This window comes from Plasmodium fragile (genome assembly GCF_000956335.1).
Source record: "Plasmodium fragile strain nilgiri unplaced genomic scaffold supercont1.24, whole genome shotgun sequence".
NCBI classification, from domain to species: domain Eukaryota; phylum Apicomplexa; class Aconoidasida; order Haemosporida; family Plasmodiidae; genus Plasmodium; species Plasmodium fragile.
In genome coordinates this window covers 272,675-290,271 of record NW_012192604.1, presented here as the reverse complement: position 1 = coordinate 290,271, position 17,597 = coordinate 272,675, and the positions used below count along the sequence as shown (strand labels likewise).

At 42.3% G+C, this 17,597-nt stretch overlaps 5 protein-coding genes across 5 annotated transcripts; 3 read left to right on the top strand and 2 right to left on the bottom strand.

Moving 5' to 3' along the window:
• Positions 1–78: 78 nt before the first annotated feature.
• Positions 79–722, top strand: AK88_02506 (uncharacterized protein; the record flags this gene model as incomplete). Its single annotated transcript, XM_012480131.1, has 2 exons — positions 79–261; positions 516–722. 2 exons carry the CDS (start codon positions 79–81, stop codon positions 720–722), a joined length of 390 nt encoding a protein of 129 aa, XP_012335554.1.
• A 1,705-nt stretch (positions 723–2,427) lies between these two features.
• On the top strand, positions 2,428–9,305 carry AK88_02505 (uncharacterized protein; the record flags this gene model as incomplete). The annotated part of the gene is made up of 14 exons (XM_012480130.1): positions 2,428–2,514; positions 2,713–2,783; positions 2,976–3,087; positions 3,288–3,392; positions 3,512–3,601; positions 3,886–3,957; positions 5,195–5,251; positions 5,429–5,493; positions 5,596–5,665; positions 5,875–5,980; positions 6,096–6,145; positions 6,310–8,164; positions 8,395–8,444; positions 8,574–9,305. The coding sequence occupies 14 exons, from the start codon at positions 2,428–2,430 to the stop codon at positions 9,303–9,305; spliced, it is 3,522 nt and encodes a 1,173-aa protein (XP_012335553.1).
• A 564-nt stretch (positions 9,306–9,869) lies between these two features.
• On the bottom strand, positions 9,870–11,300 carry AK88_02504 (uncharacterized protein; the record flags this gene model as incomplete). The annotated part of the gene is made up of 1 exon (XM_012480129.1): positions 9,870–11,300. The coding sequence occupies one exon, from the start codon at positions 11,298–11,300 to the stop codon at positions 9,870–9,872; it is 1,431 nt and encodes a 476-aa protein (XP_012335552.1).
• Positions 11,301–11,958: 658 nt separating this feature from the next.
• On the bottom strand, positions 11,959–13,495 carry AK88_02503 (uncharacterized protein; the record flags this gene model as incomplete). The annotated part of the gene is made up of 5 exons (XM_012480128.1): positions 11,959–12,127; positions 12,320–12,543; positions 12,723–12,905; positions 13,075–13,285; positions 13,461–13,495. The coding sequence occupies 5 exons, from the start codon at positions 13,493–13,495 to the stop codon at positions 11,959–11,961; spliced, it is 822 nt and encodes a 273-aa protein (XP_012335551.1).
• Positions 13,496–16,086: 2,591 nt separating this feature from the next.
• Positions 16,087–17,059, top strand: AK88_02502 (uncharacterized protein; the record flags this gene model as incomplete). The annotated part of the gene is made up of 2 exons (XM_012480127.1): positions 16,087–16,506; positions 16,733–17,059. 2 exons carry the CDS (start codon positions 16,087–16,089, stop codon positions 17,057–17,059), a joined length of 747 nt encoding a protein of 248 aa, XP_012335550.1.
• Positions 17,060–17,597: the final 538 nt, after the last annotated feature.

The following is a 17,597-nucleotide window of genomic DNA, read 5'->3' as shown; positions in this document are numbered from 1 at the left end:
AATGAGGAACATGCCCCAATAAGCTAGATGCCAATTTCTCCTCAGCTGTTTATGCCAAAGATAATGTGACAAGGCACAATGCAGAGGGCATGCGAAATGGTCGTATCTTTGCTGCGGACGGATGCCATGACCCAAAAATGCCCATTCCACGTACTGAACGTCCAGATACTTGAGTTGTTGCAGAAGGAGGGACTCATTAGGGGATTCTCCATAAAGGGAACAAAAATTGACATTCTGCTTAAACACTATAAGGGCGCACCGGTAATCACCATCTGTGCATTATATGCTCGGGAGTACATCTCTACACAGTTCACTGCCCTTGCATGGAGAGGCAGCCCACGCCGTCCTCCTTCACGATGTTCATCATGACGTGCTTCACGCTGTTGTTTTCTTTTTTTTTTTGCGACCAAACGATCTTAAAATGACCCCTTTTTACGGAAGAGAGCTTAAAGAGAGGTAACTTTTTGCAGGCAGCCATAAACACATGCATTATTGTCTTGCCCCCCTTTTCTTAGGTCATAAGAAACATTCGAGTCGTTTCGAAGCCAAGCAGAGATATTTGGTTAACACCCCACGAGTTGAAATTCCGCACACGGTTTAACACTGGCCTGTGGGTTATGCAAACCAGCTGTGGAGTGATAAGCCACAGGGATTGCATTCGAATGGGGGTTGGTGGGAAAATGTTGTTTGCCGTTAATAATGGGTATCAGCATTTTTGCTAGTTTTTTTTTTTTTTTTTTTTTTTTTTGTGGAAAATTTTATAAAAGTGGGGAATATCGTCAGTTGCGATTTTTCCATTTACAAAAATGGACACCGATATGAGAAATACTCTTAATTGCCCACTTTGTAAAGATGTACCAAAAGTGCACATTTAGGTGTGGTTCTCTTCCCTGGCTCACTTTTCATTAACAAGCAGAAAAAAAAAAGCACGTCCTTGGCGGTGTTGTAAATGGGCGTTCGGCTACTTTTTATGTGCCAATTTTGGCAACAAATGTGAATTGTGGAGTAACTTATTACCCGTAGCGAATTCCACGCGGGGGACACGGGCGGGCCGTCTTACTGCCCCCCTTTTCAGGGTCTTCAATTTTTACGTGATTTTATGTACACATTTTGTTAAGCGTTTGTGCTTCGCCTCAGCGGTGGGGTGTGTACATATATCCCCGCAACACGTACATGCGAACCTGCGTGTGTATCTGTCCTGCGTGCCCATCTCGTGTACATGCGCGGGATGCAAAAGTTTAGCAATTCGTTTTGCATCCACCAAAAGCAACATTGTTTAAAGGAGATTAAAAGTTTGCACGCATAAAATGTGTGCATTTTTTTTTACCCTTTAAATAGACCCTACCCAAATGTGGGCGCCAAACCATGTAGACGAAATTTTTTTTTCCCCTTTTTAAAAAATCCACAACTGTGTGCCTGTTCAGCCGAAACAGCATATTGCTCTTGTGGGGTAAAACAGGCAAAGTGAAAGGAACACGGGGGGGCTAAATTCAACTGCCTCCACAAAGAATTATCCATTTGTGCATACAAGTACATATGTTCATTATCCAGCAGAATGCGTACAGTGATCGCATAGTCTCAAAGCGCAAACGGGGGTACCCGCATGACGGTGTGCTACTGCGATGGGGGGGGGAAGGCCATCTATACGGCGATAAAACATACCGCACTCGACAAGCCATGGGGAACACGTGTAAATTTACAAAAATGAAGGGGCCAAATATATTTGGCCTTATATCCTTCCATCTCAAAATTGTGCATGTAGCTCCTTTGTCATGTAAGCATGGACCCATTTTAACATTAACACGAGGGTAACACGTTGCGCAAAAAAAAAAAAAAATTAAACATAAGCGTAAGTATAAGTGGAAATATAAACATGAACACATGTGTGACACCCAAACAAACGTCCTTGCTAAGTATTCTTTGCACGTGCACCCGCACATTATATATCCCTGTGACGAGGAGCAACTTCCGACGCAGGAACATGTGAACACAATTGCAAGCAAAACATGCAGCCGTAATTAGCAAACTCGCATGGAGGCAGGAATTATCGTGGCGTTTTTTTTTTTTTTTTTTTTTTTTCTTCTCTCCATATTTATATGCCCATTCATGGCACTACTTTTTCCACTGCAAGAGCTATGAACCTGCGCAGAACATGACGCGAAGCAGGGCCAATTTGTTGAAAGAAAGCAGTTACATGAGCAGAAGTGTGCCTTTGCAAAAGTGTGCTTTTTCGCATGCACATGGATAAGCGCATATGTATATAATCGCATAGGGTACATATGCATGTACGTCCGCATGTGTGCGTAGCAATTCCACGTTGCCCCTATAAGATATCCCCCGTGGCACGAACCCACCTGTAGTAGCAAACTCAAAACCGTGAAGAGGCAAGCTTGCCATTTTGCCTCACCCATCGTGCAAAATACAAACATGTCATTTGACGATTTGACGGACAATACGAGGTCCGTCCGGAACATCCCGGGGGCTAAGTTCATAGTTAGCGAACAGATAAACAAAGTGGAAGAATTTAGAAGCGCTGCTTAGAAGCGATTTTTTTTGGGGGGTCACTTAGCAATATGAATTTCAGCGTTTGCATAGTGGGAGACCGTCGCACAAGCAGCGTCCACACAGTTCGATTTGGCCTCATGTTAACCTGTGCCCATCTATGCCCATTCGTGCCCATCCATGCTGATTCATCTTGCCCCCATCCCGCAGGAACACGTAACAGAATTTCTGCAAAATAAAAATGAGGAAACAGTTCTTCGCCTGGCCAAGGAGCTCCTATTGTAAGTGCACCTCACCCTTTGCGAAAAAGACGCCTTCACCATGTGTGGGCACCAAGTACATATTCGTTATAGCAGTATAGATTGTACGTAAAAGTTGAAGCCCTTCGCTCGCAAAAGGCAAAACGTAATAGTAACAAGGTGATGGACACCCTTCCCCAATGGTGCAAATTTGTCATACCATACCTCCTTCAGGAAATACAAATTCATGGAGCATACTTTTGTAACTAGACAGATCAATACGGAGAAAAAAATCCCCGAATTAAAAGATGCCCTAAAAGTAGTAAACGCCCTTTACAAAAGAAAGGTTCGTCCCTTCTGTCCTCCATACGCATGCTAAACATTTCTCTATTGCGAATTTATGAAGTGTTTGCAGTCGCGTTCGAGTTGGCCAACGTGTACTTCTTCCAGATGGTTTACCCATTTTGCCCACCTCTATATAGAGGTACACGTGCATATGCCTATTCATGCGCACATAACTCATGTGCGTCCATCACACCATTACAGGAAATGAACGACAGCAAAAACTTGGAGCTGTATTTTCCCCTGGAGGAGTCCCTGTACGCCAGGGGAGTTATCGACAAAACGGATAACATTTTACTTTGGCTGGGGGTAATCGAAAACGCAGGCACTACTGGAACGAGTCGTTCTTCATTTTGTATGTTCGCCATTTGAGAGACACAGCTTTTGTACCTCCCCTGGTTAACCTTGCTTAACCATGCACTTATTAGGCCAACGTAATGGTTGAATTCCCCTTTAAAGAGGCAGTGGAGCTACTGAATCACCACTTGGATAGGGCAGTAAATCTGTACGACGAAATGGTACGCACACGTGTGCATATAAATGTGTGAGAAAGATACACCATCTCATTATGCAAAAAAAAAATAAATTAATGGGAACAATAAAATGCGGAAAGCGCATTTTTGTGACCATTTGTTTCATTCTCCCAATAAAATAATGCAAATAAAATATGCTCCACTGTGCGAAGAAGAAAAAAAAAGTTTATAACCCACCATTCAGGGTGTGCCCAACTATTTACATGGCACAAATGTGTTCGCGCTCAACGTTTATAATTTTTTTTTTTTTTTTTTTTTTTTTTGTCCAGGACAAAGAGCTTCAGTGGCTGCACGAACAAATATCAACCACAGAAATTAACATATCGAGAATTCACAATTATGTAGAGATGAAAAAAAAAAACAAAGAAAAGGACGTTGTTGAAGCTCAGGGCTAATTTATAGGGAACACGACATATGACGTGAATTACATTTCTTCACAATGTTGTCGGGAAAAAAAAGTGTAAATTCGTCTGTTCAGGATGCCATGGCCGCAAAAAAGGCAATGTGCAAATGTGAAGGCCTGCACGTTAAGTGTAGAAATTCTTACCCAGCATAAGAGGGGAATCCAAGGCACATTCATATTTTACAATAAATCACTGTTTTTTTTATTCAAAGGGGAGAAAAGACAAAATGAGGTGCAACTTTTTTAGTGAAGGGGAACAAATTTGAACAGTAAAGGAAGAAATGTTCTTTGCGTTCTGTGGTGTGGTGCGACGTCAAGGCGTTTTTAAAGACAACTTCTTCACCCCCATTTTTGTCACACCTCGTTCAATGTCTTCTCCATCCACATTGCCCCATTTCCACACGCCCTCTTTCACCTCATCCCAAGCGTAACAAACTAAGTCGACATAAAAATACGTCCCTTTTCTTAAACCCATCTCAGAATGTTCACCCAAACGGGTGAAAATAAACATAAAATGGATTAGCCGAATGTGCCTTGTATATGTGTGCATTTAATTTGTTTTCCCCTTTGCTCATTTCTACTTGCAAAGACACAAATGGTTATACAATTGTTTTTTTTAATTCATTTGCCCAGTTGTGCATTTTTTTTTATGATAGCCGTAGGAATTTTTTTTTTTTTTTTTTTGTGCACACACTGTTCAGAAAAAAAAAAAAAAAAACAAAGGTAAAAGCCATGCAAATTAAGCAACGTAAATGGGGAACCAGCAAAAGAGAGAAACAAATGGATGTTATGTCTCGCTAGCTGTTGCAGATTGTTACAAAACAATCTGAACGAGTCAGGCAAAATTCGGCGTACGTTGTTGTTGGCCCTCTATTTAATTCTTGCGTGTTCATATATTTTTGCTGAGAAACATATGAACAGAAAAAAAATAAATAAATAAAATAAGTAAAAGCATAAAAGTAGTTCCGCGCATGCGCCCCACTAATTAAAAAAACGTCTCCTACTGAAGCGGCACACCCCTGCTACTTTGCCATATTTGGACAAATTCGCACTTTTGTATCATTCGGAAAAAGCTGCATTTTTTTGTAGCCACACACAACTCGCAACGCAGCAACAGTTGCGCAAAATAATTGGACAAATTTTCAAATCATCATTTTGTCGGCACTCCATTCGAGAGTAACACGGCCGCCTTAGCACCAGCGACAAAGAAGTTAAATGATAAGTGCACCCCAGTAAGAATGGTTAATTTTGTTTCTACCCCTTCTTACGAAGAGAGGAATATATTTTTTAAAATGAAAAAGACAAAAGGTCTCTAAAATTGGAAAGTATGAATACGCCTTTTGCTCAGACCCAGTGGATCACTTATTTATGTGTTTATTTATTTTTTTCCCCTTCACCCCTTTTTGTAGAACCTTTTTAATAACAATGCAGACCATTTGGTGGAGTTAAACGAACTAAGGGAGTATAAGCGGATGTACAATTAAAATGAAAAATAAAGAAAGGTACTACCCGTGCCCTTAAATTATATCTGTATCTTTTGCTTCACTTTGTCTTTTTTTGTTGTTTTATTTTGCAGCATGTCTGAAAAGGTGAAGAAGTACGAAATTGCGGTGTATTCGTATAAAAACCAAATACGAAATTTAAAGGTAGTAAAAAAAAAAAAAAGAAAGATTGTTCAGGGCAGTTTTGCTCTTCTAAAAATGAGCACCTTTTCGAAAGGGCCAAACAGCTAAAGGGGATGCACCACTGCAGTGATTAGACAAAAACAGAATTGCTGCTACCAAATGGAACGGTCCTCTTATAAAAAAAAAAAAAATAAAATAACCCGGTTGTTTTTTTCTTCCCATATTCGTAGAGAAATCAACTCCACGGGGGGGACGTGAACATACAACTCATAAACGTCTTCATTAACGCCATCTGTGATATAGTGCAGCACATCTGCTCGGACGTGCGCACACCGGGTAAGAAACGCACAAAGTAGATAAAACAGGGAAAAAAAAAATATACTACATACTCCCGAATATGAGAACGAACATGAGGAGGAACACATGGACGGCCCCTCATTTCCCCCCTCAGTCTTGGCCCTCCTCCCGTTAATCCATTCCATACTGAATTCGATCACCGTGGTAGGAAGACTCAACGGCGCGTAGTTGCGTATGCGTAGTTACACATGCTCACTTGTGCGAACTGGCATGCGCTTAATTGGCCCCACAAGGCGAAGCCAAAGCTCTGACGAAAAAAATTTCACCCTTTTATGTGACTCCCCAATTCCCCGATGACACCTTTTTAGAGGGATAAAAAAATATACCGGTGCACAAAATTGATCCATACAGTATTAACCCAAATAGGAGATACACACGTGGAGAAGGGTACTGGAGAGAGAGCCCAAGAGGAGGAGGCGGAGACAAAGGATGAACTTGTTCCTCACAAATTAGAAGACCTAGAGTGGATAGCTTCCGAAACTGATGATAAGGGGTGGTTAGCCATTAGTGACAGATGGGAATTATGCAAGAGGGATTTAAAATGGTTGTGTGTGAAGACAAACAACAGGTCATGGTTATTGTATCGGCACCTCTGGGAACACTGCTCCAATGATCTGAAATATGTATCTGTCCTATTTGATGATAAGAAATGGCTACATCTGCATAATGTTTGGAAATTCATTCCCCTCAGTTTGAAATTAAGGGCTATCTCTTCAAAGGACCCAAGTGTTTGTAAGCCATCCTTGACTGAAATGATTTTAAAGGATGATGATATTTATCAGGACAATACATTACCGCTCAGTTCGCACTTTTTGAGTAAGCCGAACTTGTGGAGTGATCCCCATTTGGCAGGTGACCCTTCATCACCCAAGTGCCTCCCACACAGCCGCATGGGAATATACTCACATAGGAATAGCACTCATTTGTATGCAAGTGACCCCCTGGGGAGGAAAGAACATAAAAAGTTGTTATTACTTCGTACTCAAGTTGAAGAGGGGGAGAATTTCCTAAAGGAGTCATTCCGAAATGGAGTGTCTAGCATGGAGAAGGGAACCCTTGAAGGAGGAGGGGTCCACAAAAGTGAAAAAATGTTGAGATCCTCTCCTGTTAACCGTATAAAAAAGGATAATCACTGTGTAGGGAGAATGCTTTACTCGGTTAATTCAGGACGGGGGAGAGTCACTCCTGTGCCGCGTCCCGCTCCAACTCCCCTTTCGAAAGGTGAAGGTTGGAAATTATTGTCAACCGGAAGAGGTGTCAACAGAACATGCGCACCGCATAATAGGCACGAGGATGAAGGAGATAATGTAGCAGCCTCTTGTGCTGAAAAAGAGGCTAATCGAGTTGGCAGCTTGGGTAGAAGTAAATACTCCAATGAGATCCATGTCAAGGGAATTTCTAACAGAAAGGAAGCCCAGGAAGATGTGTCTAAAGGTGGGGGATTCACCCAGAAAGTTACTCCAAAGGATTATAAACAGAATGGTTTGCACACAGTTGAGAGTTATAAAGAGGAGCTGGACAAAATACAGGGGAGTAAAAATATCATGAGGGGTAAAATTTTTTTTTCAAAAGTATCAAATGGGGAATCGCCAATGGGAAATCAAAAAAAGCAAAGTTGCTATTATAAAGGTACCGATATGAGTACCAAGGTGGTGGAACAAAGAAGTGGCCTTTCAGCTGAACCCCACATTGTAAAAGAAGGAAATAACCGAAGTGGAGTGGAAGGTACAGATGAAACGAATACCTTGGGAGAGAATATTGTAAAAAGTTCAAAGGCAGGCGTATATCGTAGACTACTCGTGCCCCCCCTTCAGAAAGGAAAAATTGTACCAAAAGGCAAAGGACCACATTTAGGAGCATATACTCCAATTTTGAAGCATCCACTTAGTGCCAAAGGCTCAGAAGTAGAACAGAAAGGTAGCAGTAATTTGTCCGTGCAAAATGGAAGAGTGAAGAAAATGTTGAATGGCCCAAAGAAAATACCCCCCGTTACTGAGGGATTAAAAAGCCTTCTGAAAATAAAAGAACCAAATGGGAAGAATATTTCTGATTTGTTAAAGACAAAAAGTTTCAAGGAAAGTCCATTGGATTTAAAAAAAAGTGGCAGCAATGTGCACTTAGACGAGGTGGACCTCGCTACTTCGAGTGAAGATGGTGGCAAAGGTTATGGGCGTTTATGAGTGGGGGAGTGAGTTGGGTACCATTAGTGAGGCGCCATTCTACGAGGCGCCGTCCAGTGATGCGGTGTCCTTCTTCTGAGAAAGGCGAAATGGAGAAAAGTGGAGGAGAAGCCAAGGGGCGAAGAAGCGATAAATGTTGTACAAGAGCTTCGTTTCTCCTCCCCCTTTTGAAAATACCCCACTAACGAAAGTCTTTTTTTTTTTTCTTTTCAGAAGAGGAGATCCAAGCGAGCGCGCCACACAAGGAGGAGAGTCCCAAGAAGGTAACGCGAAGGAAGAAAAAAATAAATAAAAATAAAAAACGCCCAACCGTTTGACCCCCCAAAGTTCACTCACTTTCCCGTTGTGTACACATAGGAGCGCACCTCTAATTACCTTTGCCAACTTTGCAGGCGCCCAAGGGGAGCACTAGTACATATTTGTCTGACCTATTTAATGCATTCAATTTCACGAGGAATGGAAAGTTAGGAAGGGCATCGAGCCGCAGTGATGACGCGGAGAGGGAGGAACGGAGCAGTGAATTTGATACTCCTGGGGAAGAGAAAAGTTCGGAACCCAGCGACGATTCTGGTGCGGAACAGGAGCAGCATAGGGATCAGATAGCTAGCGACGTGGAAGGTGAAGCCTTTCCAGGGGTAGACAGCGATAAGGGGAGCGATAAAGGAAGCGCGGATGGCAACACAGATAGCAGCACAGATGGTAACGCAGATGACAGCACGAAAGACCGTGCGCATCCCATGGGGAGGAGGAGCTTAGAGGGGTATTCAATGAAGACGGACTTCCTGCAGCTTAAGAAGTCGGTATCGAGTGCTGGCTCGCCAAGCGATATGGTCGCCCAGTTTCAGGGCGAGCCACTGCCCCAAACGATTGGCCATCTGGACCAAAACAACGCAAAGGGGTTCTCCTCCCTCATTTTGGAAAAACCCATGCAGAAGTTTCCCCCACGAAAGAGTAGCGGCATTTTGCAAAAGGTCCTGAACGCAGACTTGGTTAATCTGAATTATTCAAATAAAAGAATGACTGCAGAAGAAATTGCAAAGCATAAGAATGCATCGCTCCATATAACTGTGAAGAGAAAGGTTTCTTTGTCTTCGTTAAAAATGAAAGCAGTGCCGAAGCGCTGAGATTGGGGAAGTCATACAAATTGGGGCATAATCTCTCCCAGGGTTAGTGGAGGGAGTGTGCTGCTTTTAAATGTAGCATTTGCATAAAATGGGTTGCGCTGCAGGGAGTACCCCTCTCCCCCCACTATGTCTTATGCATAAAAGGCTATTCCGATTAGAGCGGAAGGAAGAAGCAGGTAAAAAGGGGAGCGCTCGATCAGGATGGCTGACAGACACGCTGGGCACCCACAAAATGATTTAGAGCCCTTTCGAGGGGTGCATAAACATTGTTAGCTTCACTCGAAAAAAACAAAAAAAAAAAAATTGCAGATAAAATGCAGCTAAAATGTAGCTGTTAAGAATTACATACGTCCATCGGGCAGTTTTGTCCCCTTTACATTATAACTGCGCAATGAGTAAGGGGTCTTCTTTTACAAACTCGGGGTCGCACCTGGGTGGGCAAGTTTAGCGCGCTTGTCTGTTTCGCTCCAATTTGGTGACCTCCCATTTGGATAGTCGCACAGGGCACGCGTACCCCCCCTTATACCTTACCCTGCCACCGGCGCGGGAAACCACAACAAAAATCTACCTGAGCATTTTAAAAAGGAAAGACCCACATGAGGCGAGCAGGATGCCACATATGTCCGTAAATGAAGAAGACAAACTAAAAAATATTTTCTTAGACTTGTTATTAATTTCGTTAATATTTCTTAGCGTTTCATTTTTGAGGTTTTGCAACTTTTTGCTCGGAAACATATTTTCCTTTTTGCGCCTCTTAATAACTTCATCACATGCTTTTACGATAAGGAAGTTCCTTAGCGTTTCCATCGTTTCACTTGGGATGTGTTTATTACTGGGAAGGCCATTTGGTTGTTCTTTGTCTTTGCTGTGTAGGGGGTCAATTGGGTCGTTATTAGCCTGGCTTTTGCTCATTACATTTGGCATACCCATCTGTGGTGAGGGGTCTTCATAGGGATGGTCTTTAGCATACACATTTTGCAGAGAGTTGCGCTGATTAGAAGAGTCTCCTTCCTGAGCGGCCTGTCCTTGAGTTTTTTCCAAGCTGTTATTTCCAATTTTGTACAAAGATAAGAACACATAAAAGGAAGAAAGTAAGTAGGGAACGACTAGAATGGAACAATGGACAGGGATGTCCTTCCATATGGCACAATTTTTGAAGCAAATAGAGCAGAGGGCACATATAAAAGCCATGGACCCAGAAGGGTGTATGAGAGCAAAGTGGAGGAAGTTTAATGCTTCCATTTGGTTTGTAAGGAATTTTAAAAAGTGATGTGTTAGAAGATTGGAAAGGACGCAGCCGCATATGAATAGGGCCCCAAACTTTAGGGACCCAAATTGCCTTTCGAGAAATCTGGAGGCCAAAAAAAAAGTGGATAGCTGAACTGCGCACTGTAGAACATTTTCATTAACGAAAAATGGGGACGTCAAATATTTAATGTTCAAGAGGCCAGGTTCCACGGCGCCATGTCCTCTTGTATTGTGTCCTTCCCTTGGGCCCCCTTGAAAATTGTGAATTATAAAATAGGCATCCAGATGGTCCAGGATCTCGTTTACCCTCAATAGGATACTGGACTCGTCGTCGCAATTTTTCAAATTGTAAATTAAAAATTGGAAGAAGGACGAAATGCCCACCATGCCCAGCAAGATGCCGGTCGTCACATACGGGAAGGAGTTTCGCTCTGGGTAGTACATAGACGTTTCTGCGTTTAGTCTATCACCGCGTTTGTTCTGTTCGCCCCGTTCCCCCCTTTCACACGTTTCTTTAAAGGGATCTGTTTTACCACCCTTGCAATCCGTTCTGTGCCTTGTGGTGTGCGCTGCGTCGCCCTTCTTACTGTAACCACTGTGGGGTCTTCTCACAGTCTCCAACACAGTTACGCCTCTTAGCTTGGGCCCGCGGTTCCGGTAGGGGATAACCCCAGGCGGGAACTTCCCCCAGGTGCACCTCGATAGGTAATTATGGAGTGCATTTTTCCCCCTCAAATGGTGAAACATTTTCCGCACAAGGTGAGCAGTTGTTTTTTTTTTTTTTTTCATACGAGGAGGTGTCAATTTTGAGCTGTTACGGAAAGATCTTTTCCCTTATCCAACTTGGTACAAATGAGAGGCATCGTTCATTCCTTGTCAGGTGGACACTCACATCTGTTCGCAAGGTGGGCTAGCAAAATGGGTCCGCAAAATGGTGTGAAAAGTACCCCCCGGAATGTTGCCACATACCCGCACGAGGGTACATCTGCGTAATAATAGTCCTCTCCAAAAGGACCGTTTCAACGCTGCCACAAACCTACGCAGCAGTTATAACCGGGGCGGTGGGTTCTGCCAACAAAGCGAATTGCACCACAACTGCGCAGTTGAGCAGGCTCTTCTTCTAAAAATGAAAAAAGCGGAAAGTCAAAGTCCCTGTTTTTGCATCCACAAAAAGTGGAAAGTTGGTTAAAAAAACAAAATGGGGAGAAATTTCTGTGTAAATCTGGGCATAAAATAAATAGATCCAAAAGTGCACCAACAGTAATATCTACAACGCGCACATGCAAATTAAAAAGGAACAAAGTAAAAGAAGCGCTACCGAGCTGAAGAAGGGAACAACACGCACATGGGTACATCAACATGTGGACAATCTGTAATGCTTCTTTCCGTGTACGCCACGCCCCCGTCACACCAAGGGGTCGGCCTCCTCAGCGTTGTCATTTTCGAAGGAAGAAGCCTCGCTAAGGGTTTCCGTGTTTATCCGTATTTTCTGCCCAATATGTTCGTCCTTCAATTTCTTCGCGACGTGGACTATGCCCGTGGACGGTTTGTACTTGGCTTCATTGATCCAGGCCCTGAAAAAAAAAAAAAAAAAAAAAAACACACCCAAATGAGACAAATAAATATAGTGCAGCGAAAAAAAAAAAATGAGGAAGGAACATTTCTTCCCCTGTTCATGTGAGAACAATATCATTCTTTGATGTTCTTAGAAGGGGGTCACCACACTTCCTTACGCCTTCTTTATGCGGGTTCCCCATTTCACGTACTTAAAATCGGACTCCTTCAGCTTTGAGTAGGAGTGATCATCCTCTACCACCTCGAGTCTTCCCTTGCCCAAGGGCACGGACGAAATCAACTTGTCACAAACACTCATGGGGGTGGTCGTATCCCTAGACCCATGCACAATTATTACGTAAGGGAATGAGGACAAGTCAGTGTCTAAGTTGTGCGTGAATTTCTGGAATGTCTTCACAGACGGGGACACAAGAACCTGTGGGGTTACAATGGGTTGGCAAAAGTGAGCGGGCACGTAGGGACACCCCGCAATCGCAGCAGAGAAGTCGAGAAGTCGCGGCGATGCTTAAGAAAAACGCGCCATGACGCCTACACACACAAAAGGGGTGAATGGGTGGAGTATTTTTTGTTTCGCCCCCGTTTAGTTGCCCTTACCAGGGGCTTCTTCCCATTCTTGTAGCTCAGATTCATGGCCACCACTGCCCCGAAGTAAATTCCAACAATCACGTCAGGGTTATACATCTTCACTTTGTGCTCCGCTTGCTTAATCGACTTTTTCATTATGTAGTAAAGAATTAAATGGGACCCGATGAAATATATTACTACGACAATGACCATCTGTAGATGGAGAAAATAAATGGGTTTCTATAAGACGAGCAACACAGAAGGGGGAGACTTCCCTTTTGCAATTTGTTTTTCGGCGTTCGCCCGCTTTTCAAGGGTTCTGTGGTCACACATAGGGTGCATATGCTTCCGCCTACACAAGGACGTTGTTTTTCTCACTCACCGACAAAGCCACAGTTATTGAAAAAAAGAGCAAATCCGAAAACTGGTAGGACACATAAATATTAAAGAGCATAACGCACACGATGAAGAGAAGGAACAGAATGAAAGAGCTGATGCTGCGCTTCTGATTTATGCTTGCCACCATCAAGTTCTTTTTGCCCACGGCCTTTTCGATCAGTTTTTTGTTCTTGCTTTCTCCAAACACGTGAAATCTGTCAGGAAAGTGTATGTGTGTGTGCATGTTGTAGGTAAATTGTGAGTCGCTAGTACATGATGGGTTGTGGTAAACGGATGTGTGCGGTTACTACGGGAGGTACCCGACCAAAGGGCGTGCATTCGTATGTGGATGCACATTCGCTGCGCTCAAGGGGAGTGGCATTTGCTCACCCATGAATGTACAGTATCTTTATATTTTCCTTCATTCTGTACACAGTGTGCTGGTGGATATGTTGCTTGTATGGGGGTCGTCTCTTCGCCGAAGTAGCTGGCACGTGGTAAGAAGGATGAACGCGTGGGGACAAAATAGTTGGGTTGGGTCTGTCCAATTTAATACCCTTTTAAAATTAAAACACCTTTTTGAAGTGAAATGTGTGCCGTAATTAAAAAAAAAAAAAAAAGGAAATGAGCAAAGATCGGAAGTAAAACATGTGCAAAGGGAATATATCCTCCTGCTAAGTATGAGCCATTTCCTCATGAACTGAAGCATTTGTCAGATTTTTACGCACATCAAAATGTTCTAAGTTTAAAAAGGGTAAAATGGGAGAAGAGGAACACGACTTGGAGTTTTATCAACCTGGGGAGTGTAATTTTCCGCTGTCTCTCCCTCTCACTCTCTTTTTTTTTTTTTTTTTTTAAATATATACTGTTAAACGTGGCTACCTGTTCTCATTTTTTTTTTTTTTTTTTTTTCTGTTCAGGTAAAAATTGAAAATTATAGAATGTGGAGAATACTTTTGGCTAGTTGTAAAACTCGCGGGTATTTTTTTTTTTGTTTTCTAACCTGGACAATTCATGACGTTGTTTTGTTCTTTGTTTCCTTTTTGGTTATTCTATCACATTTTAAAACGCTTTCTTTTTTCCTTATTCCATGTTCATATGGGGAAAAAAAAAAGGAGGAGCCATTATGCATTCGCTTATTTCCCAACTGCGACAACGCGTTTGGTTAAACCGTTTTAAGGGGTGAACGGAGTGTCCACCAAGAGAACTTTAAACAGATTGACAAAAGGGGGGCAATCCAGCCCCGAATTTTCGCTACGTCACGCGTGAAGAAGTGTGTATGCATACAGTATATGTGCGAATTTTTCATAATTCCAAGCGGTGCTGTACTTGTCAAAGTTGTGGAAGTTGTCGACGTTTCTGATCAGGTGTCAGTGGTACGCGGGTTGTCCCGCATATCTTTCGGGAAGAAATTCCGAATAGGTGGCTTGTTTTTGGGAGGGGATTTTTTACACCAACGTGGCCGTACAGCTATGCACACATAAGAGTGTGCCTTAATATTATTTTTTCCTCTTAAGTCCTTAAACAATGAAGAAAAAAAGTACCTCATACATTGTCTTTAACACGAATCGTTAACAAGTGTAATTTTTTTGCCATGCATTTACTCTACCGAACGGAAAAGTAGTCAAAGTTTTTACGTAGCTCCTGAAAGGGCTCATAGGTGGGCCTTCCATTAACCTTTCGGCCATTTTCCAAATGTAGGAGCTGTTCCATCCCATAAAAGTTCAGGTGGGAATAAGCGCAACACAGTTGTGTGAGTTGTAAAACTTGATCACGAGATGATATAACAGAGAAATGTGTGCAACGTACAAAATTTAACCGAGGGAAAAGAACAAATAAGAATTTTCCTACTTTGTCGATAATATTTGACTCATCTGTTTCTTTTTTTAAAGGTTGCTTCAAATGGAATGTGACATGTTTTAAAATGATAACCAGAATGTTTTCTTTTTGCGAGTTTTCTTTTTACCTTCGTGTTCCCGCTTTGTGCATGCAAAAGGGGGAAAAAATAAAATTCCTTAAAATGCACAATTCAGCGATAAAAAGGCAACATAATGGAATAAAAAAAAAACAAAAAAAAATTGAATTGTCTATTTAAGTCGCTTGTCCTTTTTTGTGTAACATGTGAAGGCATAAATGCTGACGCTTTTTACATGACAAAAAAGGAAAAGAAGTTTGCGTGTTTATGCCCTTTGAAAATTTTTAAGATTTGATGTTTTATTTTTCGCCGTTTTGTAGCTCTTTGTTTCGCACACCTTCGTTTTGCTTCGCCCTCTTCGTCTGCTTCGTTCTGTGTTGGCTTGGCTCGGCTCGTCTGTGCAGCCTTCCCTGCTCTGTTTCGCTTCTCAAAGCAGTACCTCTGCAAACATACAAATTTTTGGAGATTATCTGAGTGACGTTGTAAATGCGAACGAAGCTTAAATGGGGTGATATGCAGATTGGGTCTTTTGTTTTCCCTTATATGTGGCGAATTAAGAACATCCGGAAATTTTTACCTGAGTTTTTATTTTATGTTTTTTTCCCCCATAATGGCTGTTTAATTCAGAATTTTTTTCCTGAATTTTTTTTTGCTTTTTTTATTTTCCTATAATGGCTGTTTAATTCAGAAATTTTTAGCTTTTTTCTTTTTTTTTTTTTTTTTTTTCTTTTAATGGTTTTTTATTTCAAAATTTTTAGCTTTTTTCTTTTTTTTTTTTTTTTTTTTCCCCTGCTACTCCCTTTTTGGCTTGTTCACAAAAATAATACAACACCAGGGAAAAGTTAATTTGTCCAATTTGGTTTCACGTTAATATATTGTGGAACCTTCCAAAAATTTCTCTGCATTTTTGTATTATTTTTAGTAGAGTCTAAAATGAGCACGTTTTAAAAGGAAAGAAAAAAAAAAAAGAAGCTCGTAAAATAATGCCAACAAGTGTGGTATACACAGAATTAAGCAGAAAGATACCCTACGTGTGTTTTAGAGGTCCACATAACAACCTCCACATAATTGGCCCCACGTTTTGCACATCCATATGAGACCATGGAAGAACCAATAAAGATCCTGTATCTTCACATTTACGAAGATACGAAAACGAAGAAAATTAGAAAACTGTTAGAAGAGAATTACGGGAAGGAAAACGTAATTTCTTCTAAGGACAAGTCAAGAGTTGTGGACATAATAATCCTCGTCGTCATATACTTGTTGTGCTTGTGTTGCATTTTCCTCATATTTTATTTCCTATTTTCAAACACCCCCTATGTTTACATGCTAATTATGCCATGCTTTTTTGTTACAATGAGTATTTTTTTTATTGCCTCGACGATTATTTACGAGATTTTGTATCGTCGTTGTTTGGGGAAGGCCAACAAGCTGTTCGACACGCTGAAGCCGAATGTCATTGTGGGGTATCAGTTCGGGTGCATTTTGGCCATGCACCTGTCTGGCGCGCGCATTCCGATGGTAACGCATTCAACGGAGAGTGATGGTGGATTTGCCGCTTCATCGCTTCGTCCATTCATCGCTTCACCGCTGTCACCTCTGCTCTGCTGAGATGTGTCCCTTTTATGCGAACGGGATTCAAAAATGAACAGTGGACAAATGTATCCCCTGACCCGATTTTCCCGCCCTGCCGGCCAGTTTGTCCGTCCACTCATTTTGGTGTTTCCTTACCCCCCCCTCCTCTCAGGTGTTAGTGTCCCCCGTGCAAGAAAATATATTTTCCTCAAAGATAAGGAGGACCATAAACATAGGCGATTACCCATATATAATATTTGTCCACTCCACGAAGGACACGAAGCGGAACCTAAGCAAGACATTAGAACTTGTAGAATCAATCAACAGGAAAAACTGCCGAGTCGAGATAGTAGAGGAGGGACACAATTTGGAGTTGATGAGTGCATCAGACTACAAGAACTGGGTGGACGAGGTGTACTCGCAGGGGCAGGAGGTTGGCAAAAACAGGGCCCCCAGTACCACCACGATCGAAGAGTCTATGTTTAAAAGTGACGACTAGATTTGGCGCAATGGTGTTGGTATGCGCGTGTAAGGGGGGTGGGTGGGGTGTATACGAATTGAGTCGTATGTCACTCGGTGATCCTGCTGCGCCGCTCGTTTTGCAGCCAATTCCGAGGTTCTGCCAACTGGCGCGGCGGAATGATTTAAATGTTGGCACATGATGTGGTGCTTGCTTGGTTTATTTATTGATTGGTTGGTCCTTTTTGCTTCCTTTTTTTTTTTTTTTTTTTCTTATTCCTTTTTTTTGTGTTTTCCCCTGTTCGTGGCGGAAGGTGCGCACAAGTTGGTGCATTTTAGCCTTGGGAGGGAATTACCCTCTTTTTTCCTTCGTGTCCCCTTTGCCCCTTTTTTCAGATGCGAAAATCCGCAACGTTTATTTGGCCCCTCAGGGATAGCAATGCAATTGCGAAAGTTTAAGACGTGGGAAAAGCCTAAAATAATGGCAACGTGGAGAAAAAACAGATATAGCAGGGAGAGGGGGAGTCCCCCAGAGGGGTACGGCAAAAAGGAGTTGTCTCGTCGTTGATGCGCCCTAC